At 34.8% G+C, this 22256-nt stretch overlaps 1 protein-coding gene across 1 annotated transcript in view; it reads left to right on the top strand.

Annotated features, from left to right (window-relative positions):
• Positions 1–226: 226 nt before the first annotated feature.
• Positions 227–22256, top strand: part of otk (protein tyrosine kinase 7) — a 65661-nt gene continuing 43631 nt past the window's right edge. Inside the window, exons 1-3 of the mRNA XM_073991052.1 lie at positions 227–2044; positions 12691–12828; positions 12921–13082. Of these exons, the coding sequence (XP_073847153.1) occupies positions 1975–2044; positions 12691–12828; positions 12921–13082 (370 nt within the window). The 5' untranslated portion in view covers positions 227–1974. The remainder of the gene's footprint in view (positions 2045–12690; positions 12829–12920; positions 13083–22256) is intronic.

Below are 22256 nucleotides of genomic sequence, written 5' to 3' on the forward strand. Positions count from 1 at the left end.
ACATTCATACTGCCCGAATGCCTGTGTTTTGTTTGGTTAGAACCGGCTTTTTATTATTTTGTGTTAAATTGCTTCCTTTGCTTCTTCGTGTTATGTTTCAGTGGTAGAGAGCAAGAGAGAGAGAGAGAGAGTGATGCAGAAAGCCGTATTGGCTATGCAACTCTACATATGTATGGAGAAATTGAGTTCGTAGAGTTTGTGCATTTCGGCTTCGCTTGTTGGCTTCAGTTTAGTTTGGTTGGCGTACGGAAACGGTTGTTTTAAAGCGGATACGGAAAAGCCAAGCACACAGGGTTGTGTGAAATGTTAAAACAAGAAGAAGCAACATATTTTAATAAGAAAAAATAAATACTTAAAAAAAAGAAAATTTAAGGAATTTTTAAAGCAAAACAGAAAAAATAAAGAAAACAGTTTTTAAAAGCCGGTTATTTTGTGTTTTTTGCCCTCGTGAGTGAATGTCTGTGTGAACCCATAAACCAAATTAAATGCATTTTTAACGAAAGGTGCACAACAAAGTGAAGCCAATAACAATAAATGTTTGTGTGTACGTGAGCATAAAATTAATGCCGCCATTGGCGTAGATAATGAGTCCCGTCCCGCTGTTTGATTAAGAATTTACGTTTACTTTGAAGTTAAACTGCCAAACGTGATAGAAAAGATAGATAGCCTAGCTAGGTAGATGACGATGATGATGATGATGGTTGTCAACCATTAAAAGGTGAAAAAAGGAAAATAAAAACAAAAACAAACATACAATTTATGTTGAGATAAAAAAGAACGTCTAAAAAACTTCTTTCCAACTTGGAGTTGTTGGTGTTGGTGTTTTTTATGGCTATCCAAATATCAATTAATATTAAGTGAAAACAAATAAAAACATATCACCATCACCGGAGTGGAGTGTAGTATTGTTGTAGTTGTGCATTTCAACGTGTGCATGCTTGTTTAACCAATGCAAACTGAAAACCCATCCATGCCTGAATGCATTTGACAATCATCATAAATGAACTCTCCGAAAACAACACCACAGACCAGAACGGAGTAGATTGACAACTACTCGGACTTTACATTTTGTGTGTGAAGTTGAAGTCCCTTTGCCGGGCAGCAAGTCCATTACCAGACATTCAGCCATTCACGGCAGACAAATAAAAGTCAATATACAAATTAACTGAATAACAACAAAAACAACAACATCCCCACAAACTCATTTGCCGCACAACGTATTTGCTTGTCGTTGTTGTTCTTGTTGCTGTGGTACACATTTCGTTTAATATTCGTGTTTTTATGCCTGTGATTTATAACACCGACAACGAACCAGACAGACAGACAAACATTCTGCGCACTGCGTTGCATTTTGGATACAACAACAAGAAACCAAAGACCCAGACTAAGCAACAAAAACAACAACATCGCCTCATCCTCCTCATAATTTCTTCCAGTCATCTTTACTTTGATTTACCTGCCAAGAAGAAGCAAATGTTTTTATAAATCCACGTCTTCCCTGCCCTCAACTGCCTTACCAACAGAAAAACACATTGGCCAAATATTGAAAGAGAAGAAACAAAACACACACACACCGAGATAGTCTTTATCATCCTCAGCATCATCATTATTTTACCGTTTGTTAAACTCTCAAATAAATCACAGACTAAAAAGCAGAGAACACAGTCGTCTCCCAAACAAGAGAGCACTTAAAAAGCATTAAACAAATACAATAACAACAACAATAATAATAGTTAAAAACGAACCAAGTCCTGCCAAAAAAAGCAAAAAGAACCCAGAAAATGAAAAGATTTTTATAAAAGGACTCAACTCAAAAAGGAGACACAAAGTAAACTACTGGCATTCTTCTGCTTTTAGACAGTTTGTCCGAGAGTGTTGTCAGTAGTCATCAATTAACTAATTGGATACTTGAAAAGAGAGGAAGGAGTAGCAAAAGGAGTCGTATCAGCATAACTTATCATCGTCATCAACATCATGGATCTCATTAACATTGTAAAGGATTTAAAGTTATTAACTTTTCTGCTAATTATTTGCAGTAAACAAGGTAAGTGTGGCAATTTAGGTAGATTGGCTTTGAAAAGGATATGAAGTAAATAGTAACTACAACAACAACTCAAAGGACCAAAGACATAATATACAGAAATCTTTAAAGGAAATATTTACAGTTCATTAACTATGACTTTTCCTATAAAAAAAGTTAATCAACAATGACTTTCGTTATAGAAATGTTCATCAACGATGACTTTTCTTATAGAAAAGCTCATCTACGGTGACTTTTCTTATAGAAAAGTTCATCAACGAAGACTTTTCTTATAGAAAAGTTCATCAACGATGACTTTTCTTATAGTAAAGCTCATGAACTATGACTTTTCCTATAGAAAAGTTCATCGTCGATGACTTTTCCTATAGAAAAGTTCATCGACGATGACTTTTCCTATAGAAAAGTTCACCAACGATGACCTTTTCTATAGAAAAGTTCATCAACAATGACTTTTGTTATAGAAATGTTCATCGACGATGACTTTTCTTATAGAAAAGTTCATCGACGATGACTTTTCCTATAGAAAAGTTCATCGACGATGACTTTTCCTATAGAAAAGTTCCTATAGAAAAGTTCATCGACGATGACTTTTCCTATAGAAAAGTTCATCGACGATGACTTTTCCTATAGAAAAGTTCATCGACGATGACTTTTCCTATAGAAAAGTTCATCGACGATGACTTTTCCTATAGAAAAGTTCATCGACGATGACTTTTCCTATAGAAAAGTTCATCGACGATGACTTTTCCTATAGAAAAGTTCATCGACGATGACTTTTCCTATAGAAAAGTTCATCGACGATGACTTTTCCTATAGAAAAGTTCATCGACGATGACTTTTCCTATAGAAAAGTTCATCGACGATGACTTTTCCTATAGAAAAGTTCATCGACGATAACTTTTCTATAAGAAAAGTTCATCAACGATGACTTTTCTTATAGAAAAGTTCATCAACGATGACTTTTCTTATAGAAAAGTTCATCAACGATGACTTTTCTTATAGAAAAGTTCATCAACGATGACTTTTCTTATAGAAAAGTTCATCAACGATGACTTTTCTTATAGAAAAGTTCATCAATGATGACTTTTCTTATAGAAAAATTCATCAACGATGACTTTTCTTATAGAAAAATTCATCAACGATGACTTTTCTTATAGAAAAATTCATCAACGATGACTTTTCTTATAGAAAAGTTCATCAACGATGACTTTTCTTATACAAGAGTTCATCAATGATGACTTTTCTTATAGAAAAGTTCATCAATGATGACTTTTCTTATATAAAGTTCATCTACGATGACTCTTCTTATAGAAAAATTCATCAACGATTACGTTTTTATAGAAAAGTTCATTAACAATGACTTTTCTTATAGAAAATTTCATCAACGATGACTTTTTCTGTCATTACCGATTGTTTTTTTCTGTAGAAAAGGTCATCAAAGATGACTTTTCCTATAGAAAAGTTCATCAACGAAGACTTTTCCTATAGAAAAGTTCATCAACGAAGAATTTTCTTATAGAAAAGTTCATCAACGATGACTTTTCTTATAGAAAACTTCATCAACGATGGCTTTTCTTATAGAAAACTTCTTCAACGATGACTTTTCATATAGAAAAGTTCATTAAAGATGACTTTTCTCACAGAAAAGTTCATCAACGATGACTTTTCTCACAGAAAAGTTCATCAACGATGACTTTTCTTATAGAAAAGTTCATCAACGATGACTTTTCTTATAGAAAAGTTCATTAACGATGACTTTTCCTATAGAAAAGTTCATCAAGGATGACTTTTCTTATAGAAAAGTTCATCAACGATGACTTTTCTTATAGAAAAGTTCATCAACGATGACTTTTCTTAAAGGAAAGTTCATCAACGATGACTTTTCTTATAGAAAAGTTCATCATCGACAATGACTTTTCTTATATAAAAGTTCATCAACCATGACATTTTTTTTCTTATAGAAAAGTTCATCAACGATGACTTTTCTTATAGAAAAGTTCATCAACGATGACTTTTCTTATAGAAAAGTTCATCAACGATGACTTTTCTTAAAGAAAAGTTCATCAACGAAGACTTTTCCTATAGAAAAGTTCATCAACGAAGAATTTTCTTATAGAAAAGTTCATCAACGATGACTTTTCTTATAGAAAACTTCATCAACGATGGCTTTTCTTATAGAAAACTTCTTCAACGATGACTTTTCATATAGAAAAGTTCATTAAAGATGACTTTTCTCACAGAAAAGTTCATCAACGATGACTTTTCTCACAGAAAAGTTCATCAACGATGACTTTTCTTATAGAAAAGTTCATCAACGATGACTTTTCTTATAGAAAAGTTCATTAACGATGACTTTTCCTATAGAAAAGTTCATCAAGGATGACTTTTCTTATAGAAAAGTTCATCAACGATGACTTTTCTTATAGAAAAGTTCATCAACGATGACTTTTCTTAAAGGAAAGTTCATCAACGATGACTTTTCTTATAGAAAAGTTCATCATCGACAATGACTTTTCTTATATAAAAGTTCATCAACCATGACATTTTTTTTCTTATAGAAAAGTTCATCAACGATGACTTTTCTTATAGAAAAGTTCATCAACGATGACTTTTCTTAAAGAAAAGTTCATCAACGATGACTTTTCCTATAGAAAAGTTCATCAACGAAGACTTTTATTATAGAAAAGTTCATCAACAATGACTTTTCTTCTATAAATTTTATCAACGATGACTTTTCTTAAAGAAAAGTTCATCAACGATGACTTTTCTTAAAGAAAAGCTCATTAACGATGACTTTTCTTATAGAAAAGTCCATCAACGATGAATTTTCTTAAAGAAAAGTTCATCATAGATAATTTTTCCTATTGAAAATATCTTCCTCGATGACTTTTCCTGTAGAAAATTTCATCAACGATGACTTTTCTACAGAAAAGTTAATCACTGTTGACTTTTTCTAGAAAATTTCGTCGTAGATGACGTTTTGTAGAAATGTTCATCGCATATGGCTTTGGCTATAGAAAAGTTCATGGACCTATAAAAAGGGACATCGGCGATGACTTTTCTTATAGAAGAGTTCATCGAATATGACTTTCCAAATACAAATAACAAAGTTCTTGGGAAACTTAATCGGAGATGACTTGTCTTGGAGAAAATTCCATTTGCTGTAGAAAATTTCATCAAATATATCTTTGCCTATAGAAGATCTCATCAACGATGCCTTTTACTGGATAAAAGTTCATTAACGACGACTTTTCCTAAAGAAAAGTTCATCAACTATGACTTTTCCTGTAGAAAAATTCATCGGAGTTGACTTTTCTTCATGAAAAGTTCATTGCAGATAACTTTTCTTATAGAAGAGTTCCATGAAGATGATTTTTCGTATAGAAAAGTTCATCGGCGATTAGTTTTCTTAGAGAAAAGTTATCGGATATGATTTTTCTGTAGGAAAGTTTATGGGAAATTTAATCGGAGATGAGTTGTCTTAAAGATACGTCCATCTGCTATGACTGTCCCTGTTCGTCTAAAATCTATTTTCCGGTACAAAAGTTCATCAACAATGACTTTTTCTATAGAAAAGATGAATGAAGATGACTTTTCGTAAAGAAGAGTTCATCGGACATAACTTTTCTTATAGAAAAGTTCATCGGAGATAACTTTTTTATAAAAAGGTTCATCGGAGATGACTTTCCCTTTAAAGAGTTAATCCGAGATGACTTTTCTTATTAAAAAGTTCTTCGGCGATGGCCTTTCTTCTAGAGAAGTTCATCGGATATGACTTTCCTTAAAAAAACTTTATCGTAGATGAATTTCTCTTTAGAAGAGTTCATAAAAGATGATTTTTCCTATAGGAAAGTCCATCGGTGATGATTTTGTTGATAGAAAAGTTCATCGCAGAAGACTTTTCGAAAGAGTTCATTGGATATGACTTCTCTTATAAAGAAGTTCATCGGAGATGATTTTCCTGTAGAAAAGTTGATAGGCGATGTTTTTTCTCATAGAAAAATTCATCGGAGATGACTTTTCTTATAAAAAATTTATCGCCTGTGACGTTTTCTATAGAACATTTCATTGCAGATGATTTTCCAATATAAATGTTCATCGTATATGACTTTCCTTATAGAACAGTTCACTCTTCCCTATCAAAGTGTTCATTGGAGACGAATTTCTGCAGAAAAGTTAATCGGAGCTAATTTTTCTTATAGGAAACTTCATCGATGATAACTTTTCTTATAGAAAAGTTCATCCAAAATGACCTTTCCTACAGAAAATTCATAGAAAATATATTTACCTATCAAAGGGTTCATCGGCGATGATTTTTCTAAAAAAATTCTATAGAAAAGTTCATCGGCCTATAAAAATATTCGTCGGCAATGACTTTTCCTATAGAAGAGCTCATCGGATATGACTTTCCTATATGAAAGTTTATGGGGAACTTTATCGGAGATGACTTGTCCTATAGAAAAGTTAATCGACGATGACTTTTCGTATAGAAAAGTTATTCGGGAGTTACATTTCTGATCGTTCATGATTTTCTTAAGTTCATAGCTCATAACTTTCCCTTTGGAAGAGTTCATCGGAGTTGACTTTTCTTATCGGAGAGTTCAACGGAGATACATTTTCATAGAGAAAATTTATCGAAATTGACTTTTAGTATAGAAAAGTTCATCGGCCTATAAAAATGTTCATCGGAGAAAGGTTAATCGAAGATGAGTTAATCGGTGATGATTTTTCGTATAAAGAAGATTAATGGTGATAAATTTTCCTTTGCAAAAGTTCATCGGAGATGACTTTTTTCATGGAAAAAGTTCATCGGGTATGACTTTTCTTATAATGAAGTTGATCGGCGATTACATTTCCAGTAAAAAAGGAAATCTGAGATGGTTTTTCCTAGAGTAAAGTTAATCGGATGATATGAGAGAAGTTTCCCTTGTCCCTTCCGGGTTGTTTGTGGAACGTTAGTAGAGATTACTAATTCTTTAGAAAAATTCATCGGAAATGTCTTTTCCCATGGAAAAGCTCATCGAAAACATCTTCCCTTATTAAAGTGTTTATCGGAGAAGATTTTTCTGTTCATCGTTGTAGGTTTGAGAAGTTTTTTTTCAATACCTTTCTTTGCTATAAGTAGCTACCTGGTCCCACTTCAGACACATAAATCAACTTTATCTATTCTCCTGTTGTATTGACATTATTTATTCATATGTTAACAAGTATCCTTAAATCTCTCTCTTTCGAATGGCTTCTCCGGGAGACCAATTGATGACAGGCCTTTGAGTGTGTGTGAAGATTGAATAAAATTGGCATCGTCTAAAGGAATTTCGTTTTTGTTTGCATTGTAGTTAAGAAGATATCCTCTTGAGATGTTTTCAGATCAATAAATACAAAAGTACTTGAATATTCATTCGAACTGTGGCTGGGAGTAGCTACTTTCGGGGGAAATGTTTTTGGTTGGGGGACTAAGGTTTTGTGTGTTTGGTTAATACTCTCTTTATGTGACCATGTAACAAAGACATTCATTCTTCCTTCTTCAAAATTAGAGGACAAGAACAATGTAGGTGAGGTCGGGGTATTGTTGTGGTCTTTTGTCATTTGTGCAAATAAGGAGGACAAAACAATCATGCGGAATGGAAGAAATGTTACTACAAAGTGGATATTACTGACAAAAAGGGAAAGAATGTCATTGTTCTGAGTAGAGCAGCTCGTTAGTGTTCCCAAAAGGAAAAGAACTTTTTCCCTAACATAAGTTATTTCCGATGAATTTTGTCTGAGGAAGAAGCCATCGAAGAGGAACTTTTCTAAAGCGGACAGTTATCACGGAAGAACTTGTCAATGAACTCTTGTGGCATTTTTAGTAGGAAAAGTCATCTATGATGTACGCGAATGAACTTTACTATGGGAAAAGCCATTCGCCAATGAACCACAATCATAACTGATGAGACTTTTCAAATTAAATTTTGAAATTGAACTCCACAAATCAAATTTTAAAGCATGGCATACTTGACTGATTAGAAGACCATTGAACCCTTTTCTGTGTATTAATTATCCTGGCTAAGGACATGTCAAGCAATATTTATGTTAAGCAAACACAAGAATACATTTCCTATCAACGCACAGAAGCAGCAGCTCAATTATTTAGTAGACCGACTGTGACGGACAGACGGACATGTTTGCATAGAGGCTTAATGAGGCTTCGACAAATAATGAATTGGCATGCGAAGTAGAAGAAGTACACATATGGAGGATTTTGCATAAGCTGGAGTATTATTTGATGGATATTCATTCCAACACACATACATATGCATTTTCATATATTCCACATATTAATCTACAATTTATGCCAATAGAATTGAAGCCTTTTATGCTTTTGTAGGTAATGTTACAAATCATAACCTGGTGGAGTACCTACTTGGCAAGTACTTAGAATCTGGCTCACACACACACACACTAGCACACTAACTGCAACAAACAACATAATATCCAACTCGTGTTCGTTTGCTGGTCATATTGTTGTGGTGGCCCAAACCCATCCTGGTAACCATAGCAGAACACAATTGAATAACAACAACAACAATGAGAACACATGGATGAATGGCTGGCCGGTTGGTAGGTTTCGCTGAAAATACTTAGGACGGCCACTTCAAACAGATAATTTGCACTCACTCAACGTTCGAGTGTAGGCAGGCAGACCGCTTGTTGGACTCCTGTAGACCATGAAAATGAAATTGTAACATCTTTCAAAGAGGGAAATCTAATACCTGGAATAGCAAAAAACTGCACAAAAAGAATAGCCACATAAATGAAAACATGCGTAAAACTACCAATGAAACGGTGGATGATGAGAATTCAAGTGTCCAACAGCAACAAAGCGATCGAATTATGTGGCTGCCTGCCATCCAAGCGAATATTACGTGGGCCTGTTGGACAACACTTATCTCCATTGTTTTTATTCCTGTTTGTTTTTTTGTTTTCTTCTTTTAAGAGGCTGTGTCCGCTCTTAAATCTTCCGCTCTCGATGTGCGTTTATTTGGGGATTTGTTGCACACAAATGTGTCTGTCTGTCTGTCTGTTGCGAAGATTTCGCAATTTTTTGACATCAAAACTTTTGATGTGTCAGCATTATCAAAACCTATCATTACCGTTCTCCGTCTGTCTGTCCTCTTGCTTCCTTTAATTCCCTGAAATTCTTTCAGTTTTTCTGTTTAAAGGTTGTCGGGCTTATCTGGCAAACGACGCAAAGAAATGACGAACCCAAATTCGCCATTTGCCCAGAACTTGAAAGGAATTGCGGATTTTGTGTAGAAATAAAAGAGGGATTGACAGAACCGATAATTATGATAATGATGATGACGATGATGAAGGTAATGATGGTGAACTACAACAACAGGAACAAGAATAAGAACAAACTATTGGACCCCTCACACGCACAAAACTTGCATGAAGATGAAGTTAAGAGGAATTTTGCTGAGTTAGCGTAAAAATTCCTTTAGAAGAAGTCGTGTTTTGCTGGATGTTCAGTATAGGAGGAGTGGTATAAGAAGGTGGTGAAAACTCTTATTCATAGGAGATGATTTTTCCTATAGGAAAGTTCATCGGAGATGGATTTTCCTATACAGAAGTTCATCGGAGATGTAATTTTCCTATAGAAAAGTTCATCGGAGATGAATTTTTCCATAGAAAAGTTCATCGGAGATAAATTTTTCTATAGAAAAGTTCAATTTTTACATAGAAAAGTTCATCGGCGATGACTTTTCCTATATACAAGTTCATCGGCGTTGAATTTTCTTATAGAAAAGTTCATCGGAGATGAATAGTCCATAGAAAAGTTCATTGGAGATGAATTTTCCATAGAAAAGTTCATCGGAGATGCATTTTTCCATAGGAAAGTTCATCGGAGATGAAAAGTTCATCGGAGATGAAATTTTCCATAGAAAAGTTCATCGGAGATGCATTTTTCCATAGAAAAGTTTATCGGAGATGAATTTTTCCATAGAAAAGTTTATCGGCGATGATTTTTTCCATAGGAAAGTTCATCGGAGATGATTTTTTTCATAGAAAAGTTCATCGGAGTTGCATTTTTCCATAGAAAAGTTCATCGGAGATGAATTTTCCCATAGGAAAGTTCATCGGCTTTGAATTTTCGTATAGAAAAGTTCATCGGCGATGACTTTTCGTATAGAAAATTTCATCGGCGATGACTTTTCGTATAGAAAAGTTCATCGGCGATGACTTTTCGTATAGAAAAGTTCATCGGCGATGACTTTTCGTATAGAAAAGTTCATCGGCGATGACTTTTCGTATAGAAAAGTTCATCGGCGATGACTTTTCGTATAGAAAAGTTCATCGGCGATGACTTTTCGTATAGAAAAGTTCATCGGCGATGACTTTTCGTATAGAAAAGTTCATCGGCGATGACTTTTCGTATAGAAAAGTTCATCGGCGATGACTTTTCGTATAGAAAAGTTCATCGGCGATGACTTTTCGTATAGAAAAGTTCATCGGCGATGACTTTTCGTATAGAAAAGTTCATCGGCGATGACTTTTCGTATAGAAAAGTTCATCGGCGATGACTTTTCGTATAGAAAAGTTCATCGGCGATGACTTTTCGTATAGAAAAGTTCATCGGCGATGACTTTTCGTATAGAAAAGTTCATCGGCGATGACTTTTCGTATAGAAAAGTTCATCGGCGATGACTTTTCGTATAGAAAAGTTCATCGGCGATGACTTTTCGTATAGAAAAGTTCATCGGCGATGACTTTTCGTATAGAAAAGTTCATCGGAGATGACTTTTCGTATAGAAAAGTTCATTGGAGATGACTTTTCGTATGGAAAAATTCATCGCAGATGACTTGTCGTACAGAAAATTCATCGGAGATGACTTTTCGTATAGAAAAGTTCATCGGAGATGACTTTTCGTATAGAAAAGTTCATCGGAGATGACTTTTCGTATAGAAAAGTTCATCGGAGATGACTTTTCCTATAGAAAAGTTCATCGGAGATGACTTTTCCTATAGAAAAGTTCATCGGAGATGACTTTTCCTATAGAAAAGTTCATCGGAGATGACTTTTCCTATAGAAAAGTTCATCGGAGATGACTTTTCCTATAGAAAAGTTCATCGGAGATGACTTTTCCTATAGAAAAGTTCATCGGAGATGACTTTTCCTATAGAAATGTTCATCGGAGATGACTTTTCCTATAGAAAAGTTCATCGGAGATGACTTTTTCTATAGAAATGTTCATCGGAGATGACTTTTCCTATAGAAAAGTTCATCGGAGATGACATTTTCTATAGAAATGTTCATCGGAGATGACTTTTCCTATAGAAAAGTTCATCGGAGATGACTTTTCCTATAGAAAAGTTCATCGGAGATGACTTTTCCTATAGAAAAGTTCATCGGTGATGACTTTTCCTATAGAAAAGTTCATCGGAGATGACTTTTCCTATAGAAAAGTTCATCGGAGATGACTTTTCCTATAGAAAAGTTCATCGGAGATGACTTTTCGTACAGAAAAGTTCATCGAAGATGAATTTTCCTATAGAAAATTTCATCGGAGATGCATTTTTCCATAGAAAAGTTCATCGGAGATGACTTTTCCTATAGAAAGCTTTAACTTAGCTGACTGTTCTTATTGAAAATTCATCGGATATAACTTTTCCTATAGAAAAGTTTATCGGAAATACTTTTCCGCATCTTTCATATCTACCTCCTCTACCTTTATATTAAAACCCAGTTTTTTTCCTCTCCAATGTGAGAATCTAAACTCACACAAGAACGCAATAATTCCATGTGAACTCACTTTATTGGTTGTCTGTCTGGTTGCTGGGTTTGTTGGCGATTCGTTCGTTCGTTTATCTGTCGTTCTGTCTATCTGGCTGTCATTTAATAAGTCAGATCTTTGAATCACGTTGATAGTGATGGTTGGTGGCGGGTATAGAGGCAATACATGTTTTGGGTTTAGTTTAATGAAAGTGGTCCCTTTTGGCTGCTGCCAGCGAGATGACTGGCTGGCTGCCTCACTGCTTGCCTGCCTGCCACGCTGGAACAAATGCTGATGCTGTTGATGGTTAATGGCGAAAATCGATTCTTCATGCATGAACAGTTCAATCTGTAGTTTTGTGATTTTTATTTAATGTTTTCGTTTCCTTCATCGTTCTGTGCGAGCGACACAGCACTGTGTGCCATGTTACGGACCAAATACTTTGGATTAAATGCCAAATAACATAAGTTTGGTTTTGTGCAGAATTAATAGCAAATTGCTGTTAGTTTTGTGGGGAGTTTCAGGAATTTTCTGTTTTTGTTAGTTGTCCCGATTGGCGTTTTATACGAGTTTTATGTTCGTTCTGCTTTTAATCAATGGCAAGGAAGTCTGTTCTTCCATGTTTACCTTTTGGCATAGCCTAGATAGAGAATGGAGGAGTAGCATGTAACGTGTGATTGCTCCATAAAATAATAATTTGTTCAGCACTATTATTTTTTATGAAAACCACACATTCGCAAACACATACACTCGTACTTACAGACATTGATTTCATTGTCCTTTGTGTTTAAATGTTGGCCAGAGAGTAGAGAGAGATAAACTTGTCGTTTTTATTGAATTTCTTTTTTTTCTGAATGTTTTTCTTTAATTCTTCTTTTCTTCTTAATTTTCTAGTTTTTTGTTCTTTGGCCGAGACATCATCACGTTTCCTCACTTTGCCCCAGTCACAGTCGGTTGCCGAAGGAGATACAGCAGATTTTAATTGTCATGCCACACCTACGCGTGGCCTAATCTATTCCTGGACATTAAATGGTAATTATCCCGGGCAAAATTTGTCATGGCTCACTTTTTTGAATTTGAAACCAAAAAATTGTTTTGTTCATTCTTTCTTTCTTTCTTTGTAGGCCAATTAATCCAAAATTCAAGTCGCATCTACCAGAATGGCTCCGATTTACATATTGAAGCGGTTAGCCGTGAAAGTGATGGCGGTGATTATGTATGCATTGCCACCAATGTGGCAAGTGGTGCTCGGCAAGCATCACCACCGGCACGTTTGACTGTCATATGTAAGTACAAACAAATATACGTACATACATACATGTAGATGTAAGATGAATACATATGTAGGTAACCATACACACATACATAACTCAAGGTGGAGAGAGAGGCAGTTACTCGGAAAACTTCAAATGAGCATCTCCGGCAAAATGTTTCAAGGAAAATTAATCTAGGGTGACATTTTTCAGAAGGAAAGTTATCCTGGATGAATGTCTTAGAACTGTCCTTTTGGATGAATTCTCTATAAGAAAAGTGATTCTTTTTTATATGAAAAATTCATCGCCAATGAATTTTTCTATGGGAAAAGTCATCCCAAATGAAATTCACTATGAGAAAAGCCATCGCAGAAGAACTTTGTTTACAGGAAAAATCATACCAGATGTACTTTTCTATAGGAAAAGTCCTTCCAGATGAATCTTTTTATAGGATAGGTCATCCCGGATGAACTTTTCTGTAAAAAAGTCAACCTAGATAAACTTTTCAATACAAAAAGTCATCCCCGATGCATTTTTCCATAGGGAAAGTCATATCGGATGAACTCTTCTATGAAAAGATAATACCGGATGAACTTTTCTATAGGAAAAAGTCAATTTCGATGAACTTTCCGATGAACGTTTCTATTGGATAATTTTTTTCTGGATGAACTTTTCCTTAGAAAAAATTATTATGGATGAACTTTTATGTGATGAAATTTATCCCTGATCAACATTTATATTGGGAAATTCACCTCGGAGGAACTTTTCTGGAGGGAAAGTCATCCCTGTTAAACTTTTCTATAGCAAAATAATTTTTCCGATGAACTTATTTTCTATGAAAAGGCATCTCTGATAAACAGTTTTTGGGAGTTCATCCCACATGAACATTTCTGGATGAACTTTTATAGCGAATGGACTTTTCTATAGGAAAAGTCATCACCGATGAACTTTTCTTACAAGCTTCTGGTATAGAAAAGTTATCTATAGAAAAAGTCATTATGGATGAACTTTTCTATAACAAAAACCATTGCCGATGGATTTTTCTATAGGAAAAGTCATATCCGATGAACTTTTCTTATAGGAAAATTCATCGCCGATAAACATTCCTGTAAGAAAATTCTTCTCCGAAGGACTTTTCTACACGAAAATTCATCTCCCATGAATTTTTCTATGAGAAAACTCTTTTCCGTTTAACTTTTCAGTTTTCTGTCATTTCTGATGAACTTTCCTATGAGAAATGTCATTGTTCATGAATTTCTCTATAGGAAAAGTGATCTTCGAGGAACTTTTCTATAGGAAAATTCATCTCTGATAAACTATTTCTATGTTAATGTTCATCTCTGATGAACTTTTCAATGGGAAAATTCATCTGCGATGAACTTTTCTATGGGAAAACTCATCACGGATGAACTTTTTTATCGGAAAATTCATTACCGATGAACGTTGCTATAGGAAAAGTCATCTTCTATGAACTTTTCTATGGAAAAATTCATCACCGACGAAATTTTCAATGGGAAAATTCCTCTCCGATGAACTTTGCTATAGGAAAATTCATCTGCGATGAATTTTGATAAGGGAAAACTCATCACCGTTGAACTTTTTATCAGAAAAATTATCACTGATGAAATGTTCTATAGGAGAATTCATCATCGATAAATGTTTCTATATGAAAAGCCATCTTCGATGAACTTTGCTGTGGAAAAATGCATCTCCGATGAACTTTTCTATGGAAAAATGCATCTCCAATGAACTTTTCTATGGAAAAATTCATCTCCGATGAACTTTTCTATGGAAAAATTCATCTCCGATGAACTTTCCTATGGATAAATTCATCTAAGATGAACTTTTCTATGGACAAATTCATCTCCGATGAACTTTTCTATGGAAAAATTCATCTCCGATGAACTTTTCTATGGAAAAATTCATCTCCGATGAACTTTCCTATGGAAAAATTCATCTCGGTTGAACTTTCCTATGGAAAAATTCATCTCCGATGAACTTTTCTATGGAAAAATGCATCTCCGACTAACTTTCCTATGAAAAAATTCATCTGCGATGAACTTTTCTATGGAATAACTCATCTCCGATGAACTTTTCTATGGAAAAATGCATCTCCGATGAACTTTCCTATGGAAAAATTCATCTCCGATGAGCTTTCCTATGGAAAAATTAATCTCCGATAAACTTTTCTATGGAAAAATGCACCTCCGTTGACTTTTCCTATGGAAAAATTCATATCCGATGAACTTTTCTATGGAAAAATGCATCTCTGATTAACTTTCCTATGGAAAAATTCATCATCGATGAAAATTTCTTACAAACGTTTGGCATAGAATAGTTCTCTATAGAAAAAGTCTTTGCCGATGAACTTCTCTATATACAAAGTCATCTCCTATGAAATTTTCTATAGAAAAAGTCTTCTTCTGAGAACTTTCCTATTAGAAAATTCGTCGCTGATAAATCTTTCAATTGGAAAATTCATAATCGACGAATTTTTCATAGCCTAATTCACATTCAAATTTTCTATATGAAAGTTCATCTTAAATGAACTTTTGTAAGGGAAAATTCATTCCGGATGAACTTTTCTATAGACAAATTTATCTTGGATGAACTTTTACATAGGAAAATTAATAACGGATGAACTTTTCTATAGGAAAATTCATCTTAAATGATCTCTTTTTCTATAAGAAAAGTCCTCGCCAATGAACTTCTCTATTCTGAAAGATATCTCTGATGAATTTTTCTGAAGAAAATTCAACTTTTCTGTAGACAAATTCATCCTGGATGAACTTTTGAAAAGGAAAATTCATTCCGGTTGAACTTTTCTATTGACAAATTTATCTTGGATGAACTTTTATATAGGAAAATTAATAATGCATGAACTTTCCTATAGAAGAATTAATCCCTGATGGTCTTTTCTATAGAAGAATTCATTCCGGACGATCTTTTTTATAGGAAAATTTATCCTGAATGAACTCTTGTAAAGAAAGATTCATTCCGGATGAACTTTTCTATAGGAAAATTCATCCTGAATGAACTTTTCTATAGGAAAATTCATCTTGAATGAACTTTTCTATAGGAAAATTCATTCTGAATGAACTTTTCTGTAGGAAATTTCATCCTTGATGAACTTTTCTGTAGGAAATTCCATCCTGGATGAACTTTTCTATAGGAAAATTCTATAGGAAAAGTCATCCTGAATGAACTCTTGTAAAGGAAGATTCATCCTGAATGCACTTTTCTATAGGAAAATTCATCCTGAATGAACTTTTCTGTAGGAAATTCCATCCTGGATGAACTTTTCTGTAGGAAATTTCATCCTTGATGAACTTTTCTGTAGGAAATTCCATCCTGGATGAACTTTTCTATAGGATAATTCATCCTGAATGAACTCTTGTAAAGGAAGATTCATCCTGAATGCACTTTTCTGTAGGAAAATTCATCCTGAATGAACTTTTCTATAGGAAAACTCATCCTGAATGAACTTTTCTGTAGGAAATTTCATCCTTGATAAACTTTTCTGTAGGAAATTCCATCCTGGATGAACTTTTCTATAGGATAATTCATCCTGAATGAACTCTTGTAAAGGAAGATTCATCCTGAATGCACTTTTCTATAGGAAAATTCATCCTGAATGAACTTTTCTATAGGAAAACTCATCCTGAATGAACTTTTCTGTAGGAAATTTCATCCTTGATGAACTTTTCTGTAGGAAATTCCATCCTGGATGAACTTTTCTATAGGATAATTCATCCTGAATGAACTCTTGTAAAGGAAGATTCATCCTGAATGCACTTTTCTGTAGGAAAATTCATCCTGAATGAACTTTTCTATAGGAAAACTCATCCTGAATGAACTTTTCTGTAGGAAATTTCATCCTTGATAAACTTTTCTGTAGGAAATTCCATCCTGGATGAACTTTTCTATAGGATAATTCATCCTGAATGAACTCTTGTAAAGGAAGATTCATCCTGAATGCACTTTTCTATAGGAAAATTCATCCTGAATGAACTTTTCTATAGGAAAACTCATCCTGAATGAACTTTTCTGTAGGAAATTTCATCCTTGATGAACTTTTCTGTAGGAAATTCCATCCTGGATGAACTTTTCTGTAGGAAAATTCATCCCGGATGAACTTTTCTATAGGAAACTTCATCCTGGATGAACTTTTCTGTAGGAAAATTCATCCTGAATGCACTTTTCTATACGAAAATTCATCCTGAATGAACTTTTCTATAGGAAAATTCATCCTGAATGAACTTTTCTGTAGGAAATTTCATCCTTGATGAACTTTTCTGTAGGAAATTCCATCCTGGATGAACTTTTCTGTAGGAAAATTCATCCCGGTTGAACTTTTCTATAGGAAAATTCATGCTGAATGGACTCTTGTAAAGGAAGATTCATCCTGAATGTACTTCTCTATAGGAAAATTCATCCTGAATGAACTTTTCTGTAGGAAATTTCATCCTTGATGAACTTTTCTGTAGGAAATTCCATCCTGGATGATCTTTTCTGTAGGAAAATTCATCCCGGATGAACTTTTCTATAGGAAAATTCATCCTGAATGAACTTTTCTGTAGGAAAATTCATCCTAGATGAACTTTTCTGTAGGAAAATTCATCCTGAATGAACTTTTCTGTAGGAAATTTCATCCTTGATGAACTTTTCTGTAGGAAATTCCATCCTGGATGAACTTTCCTGTATGAAAATTCATCCTGAATGAACTCTTTTAAAGGAAGATTCATCCTGAATGCACTTTTCTGTAGGAAATTTCATCCTTCATGAACTTTTCTGTAGGAAATTTCATCCTTGATGATCTTTTCTGTAGGAAATTCCATCTTGGATGAACTTTTCTGTAGGAAAATTCATCCCGGATGAACTTTGCTATAGGAAAATTCATCCTGAATGAACTCTTGTAAAGGAAGATTTATCCCGGATGAACTTTTCTATAGGAAAATTCATCCTGAATGAACTTTTCTGTAGGAAATTTCATCCTTGATGAACTTTTACGTAGGAAATTCCTTCCTGGATGAACTTTTCCGTAGGAAAATTTGTCTTGTCTAGAGGAGAATTTATGCAGGATGAACTTTTCTATGGGAAAAGTAATCCCGGATGAACTTTTCTTCACGAATGAATTTTTCTAAAGGAAAATTCGTCACGGATGAACTTTTCTATAAGAAATGTCATAACGGATGAACCTTTTTATTGGAAACGTCAGCCCTTATGAACTTTTTGATATTAAAATTCATTCCGGATCAACTTTTCTATATACAAAGTTGTCTACGATGAACTTTTAAATTCATGTCAAATCAACTTTTTTGTGAGAAAAGTCATCGTCGTTGCTTCACATTTTTGGGAAAATTTCCTCCCCACTCTCTTAAACTTTATCAATTAGTTTGATAAAGGTGCGCTAAGGAAGTTTCCTAGGGTTTTGTTCCCAACATTTAATGCCTACCACAAATAAAAGTAAGAAACAATTTTTATTTGGCAAATTATGTTCCATCTTTTGGTTTTGGCATACCAACACCCCCATCATCCTGGAAAATTCGTGACATTCTTTAGTTTCTGTTAAGGTGTTTCCTAGTTGGGCATTCCCTGCCTGGTTGGTACCTGTGATGTGATGATATTCATGGTGCATAATTTGTATGTTTTTTTCTCATCCTGACACAAAACTCACTTATCAATGTATGAATGTATGATGAGCATGTGTGTATAAAGCAAATGAGTATTTTTTTGTATAGAATCCTGAAATGAGGACTTTTATTCATTCGTTGTTCGTTCGTGGTATCTACTCCTGCCAATTTTATGTAAATTTTTGGGGAATGAAATTCAAAGCAAAAAAAAGTGATGTTAAGAAGAATTATATTGTGGTTCTGGAACATATTTTCACGTATTTTGAGAGAGTTTCTCACTACTAATTGGTTGTGTTGTTGGTGAGGAGGAGGAGTTGTCAGGTATGTTGGTTTCTGGAAAAAAATACCTAACCTTAGACATGTTGTGCAGAATTGCTCCTTTTGTGTGTTGATGAATATTTTTTGGAAGATGAGGAAAATGAAAATGGAATATAAATGAAGAATGATAGACATAAATAATCGACCTATGCCAAGCTATAAAATGTAATTAAATTTGAAATGTGTTTTAAAGGGAAATTTTGGAGAACTTAGGAATTTTTTGGTGTTAAAATAAAAAAAAACTTCTTAACAATTAATTGAAGATTGAAAAATACAAAAAATCTTCCAAAGGGAAATAAAAAATGTGTGAACTCATCACCCACGAGTTCAATGACAAAATGATTGACTGAAATGCATTTTAATATTAATGGAAACCCTTCTTAAGCTGCAAGCTGCGAAGCAAATTAATTAAAATCCCTTCCTTGGAATTTTTTAAATCCTAGAATATTCCATATAAAAAATACAGCTTTAAATTCCCCCACAATTTAAAGGAATATATGGTCCCTGATTTGTTGTTTTTTTTTTGCCTCTGCATAACCTGAAGTGGAAACAAGAACAACAACTACAACATCGTTATTCTCATCATCAACACGTCAACGTTAAGCAAATACCAAGAGGCAACCAACAACAGCAAAAGCAATAACAACAAGAAGGTAGCAAGCAATGGCAGTAGCTGTGGCAGTTGCATGGCAGGCAAATATAACGAATGAATAAAACAACAACAACAAAATTAAAATGTATGTTGCAGCACACATAAATACTAGGGCATATACAAATTCAACTAAGTACTTATATACATACATTAACAAATACATACATACACAAACACGTACGCACACACACACCTCCTCCGTCGATTATTCAGGCATTGCAGGCAGCCTAGCCTAGCCCATTATAAGTGTTTGCATATACAAATTTTAAGTGGTTTTTGAGTTTGCATTTTGTATCCACTACTGGGGTATCCTTAAGGATAATAAATGCAGTTACACTTACACACACCAACACAAATATTCATATTCATTGCATATTCAAACACATCACATTCATTTACCTCCTAGCTTGCTTACTTGCTGCTGTTTGGCTTCGTTCGGTTAGTTCATTCTCCCCAACCCCCTTAAACTTTTTTTACTACTCTTGACTTCTTCCAACTCATTTCCAGTTAAAATCAAAAAAACTGAAAAAAATAATTCTTCTCCAGCACATTGCAATACAAATGTCCCGAATAGCTCGACAACAACAACCATATGAGCTCCGTATTTGGCTGAAGTGCCAGATGTGTACACTTGGAGAAAAAGAAAAATAATAAAAACAGGCTCTAGGGTTGTTGTTGTCGTTGTTTTTTGGTGGATAAGTAGTAATGCCATGTAATATTCATTAGAAGCCAGAGGGAGGGATGGAGAGAGAGAGTTTAGATTTAGATTTTCAGGATTAAATTAAATGGAATTTAAAGCTGTAGGAAATGTGTAAAGGATTAATGAGGATAAGTCCATGTAATGAGGGCAATTGCATTTGAAAACTTAAAAACGAAAGAAAAAGAATTTCTTCTATAAATAAAAGATCATCATGTAGTACATTGTCTGCAGCTCTTCTATTGGCGTAAAATCTTCCTTGGAGGACCACTTTCTTATAGAAGTGGCTTGGAAGCCCACTTTCTTCACAAAAGGGTCTTAAGAAGCATCCTTTCTTTACGAAAGGGTCTCTAGAAGAACCCTTTCTTTACGAACGGGTCTTTGGAAGCTCCTTTTCTCATAGAGAAGCACCCGTTCTTTTTGAAAAGGTCCTTAGAAGCACCCTTTCTTATAGAAGGGATTCCTGGAAACTACTGTTTTATAGAAAATATCCTTGGAGACAGCCTATCTTATAAAAAGGGTCCTCGGTAGCACGCTATCTTATAGAAAGGGTACTTCGAAGCACCCTTTGGTATCCAAAGAGTCCTTAGAATCGCCCTTTCTTAATCAAGGTGTCCTTAGAAGCACACTTTGTTATTCAAAGGTTCCTTAGAAGCACCCTTTGTTATTCAAAGGGTCTTTAGAAGCACCCTTTGTTATTCAAAGGGTCTTTAGAAGCACCCTTTTTATCCAAAGGGTCCTTAGAAGCACCCTTTGTTATTCAAAGGGTCTTTAAAAGCACCCTTTCTTATACAAAGGGTCCTTAGAAGCACCCTTTCTTATACAAAGGGTCTTTAGAAGCACACATTGTAATCCAAAGGATCCTCAGAAGCCCCCTTTGTTATCAAAAAGTTCTTAGAAGCACCCTTTGTTATCCAAAAGGTTCTTAGAGGCATCCTTTGTTATCCAAAGGGTCTTTAGAAGCACCCTTTCTTTTGGAAAGGGTCTTTAGAAGCACCCTTTGGTATCCAAAGAGTCCTTAGAAGCATCCTTTGGTATCCAAAGAGTCCTTAGAAGCATCCTTTGTTATCCAAAAGGTCCTTGGAAGCACCCTTTGTTATCCAAAGGGTCCTTAGAAACACAATTTGTTGTCCATAGGGCCCTTAGAAGCACCCTTAGTTATCCAAAGGGTCCTTAGAAGCACCCTTTCTCTTGCAAAGGGTCCTTAGAATCACCCTTTGTTATTCAAAAAGTCCTTAAGAGCACCCTTTGTTATCCAAAGAGTACTTAGAAGCACCCTTTGTTATCCCAATAGTCCTAAGAACCACCTTTGTTATCCAAAGGGTCCTAAGAAGCACCCTTTGTTATCCAAAGGGTCCTAAGAAGCACCCTTTGTTATCCAAAGGGTCCTAAGAAGCACCCTTTGTTATCCTTAGAAGCACCCTTTGTTATCCAAAGGGTCCTTAGAAGCACCCTTTGTTACCCATAGGGTCCTTAGAAGCACCCTTTGTTATTCAAAGGGTCCTTAGAAACACCCTTTGTTATAAAAAGGGTCCGTAGAAGCACCCTTTGTTATCCAAAGGGCCCTTAGAAGCACCCTTTGTTATCCAAAGGGTCCTTAGAAGCACCCTTTGTTATCCAAAGGGTCCTTAGAAGCACCCCTTGTTATCAAAAGGGTCCTTAGAAGCACCTTTTGGTATCCATAGAATCCTTAGAAGCATCCTTACTACTAGAAAGGTCCTTAGGTGCACCCTTTGTTATCCAAAGGGTCCTTAGAAGCACCTTTTGTTATCCAAAAGGTCCTTAGATGCACCCTTTGTTATCCAAAAGGTCCTTGGATGCGCCCTTTGTTATTCAAAAGGTCCTTATATGCACCTTTTGTTATCCAAAAGGTCATTAGATGCACCCTTTGTTATCCAAAAGGTCCT

Source organism: Musca autumnalis, unplaced genomic scaffold (assembly GCF_047663935.1).
Source record: "Musca autumnalis isolate F117 unplaced genomic scaffold, ASM4766393v1 scaffold_5, whole genome shotgun sequence".
Taxonomy (NCBI): Eukaryota; Metazoa; Arthropoda; class Insecta; order Diptera; family Muscidae; genus Musca; species Musca autumnalis.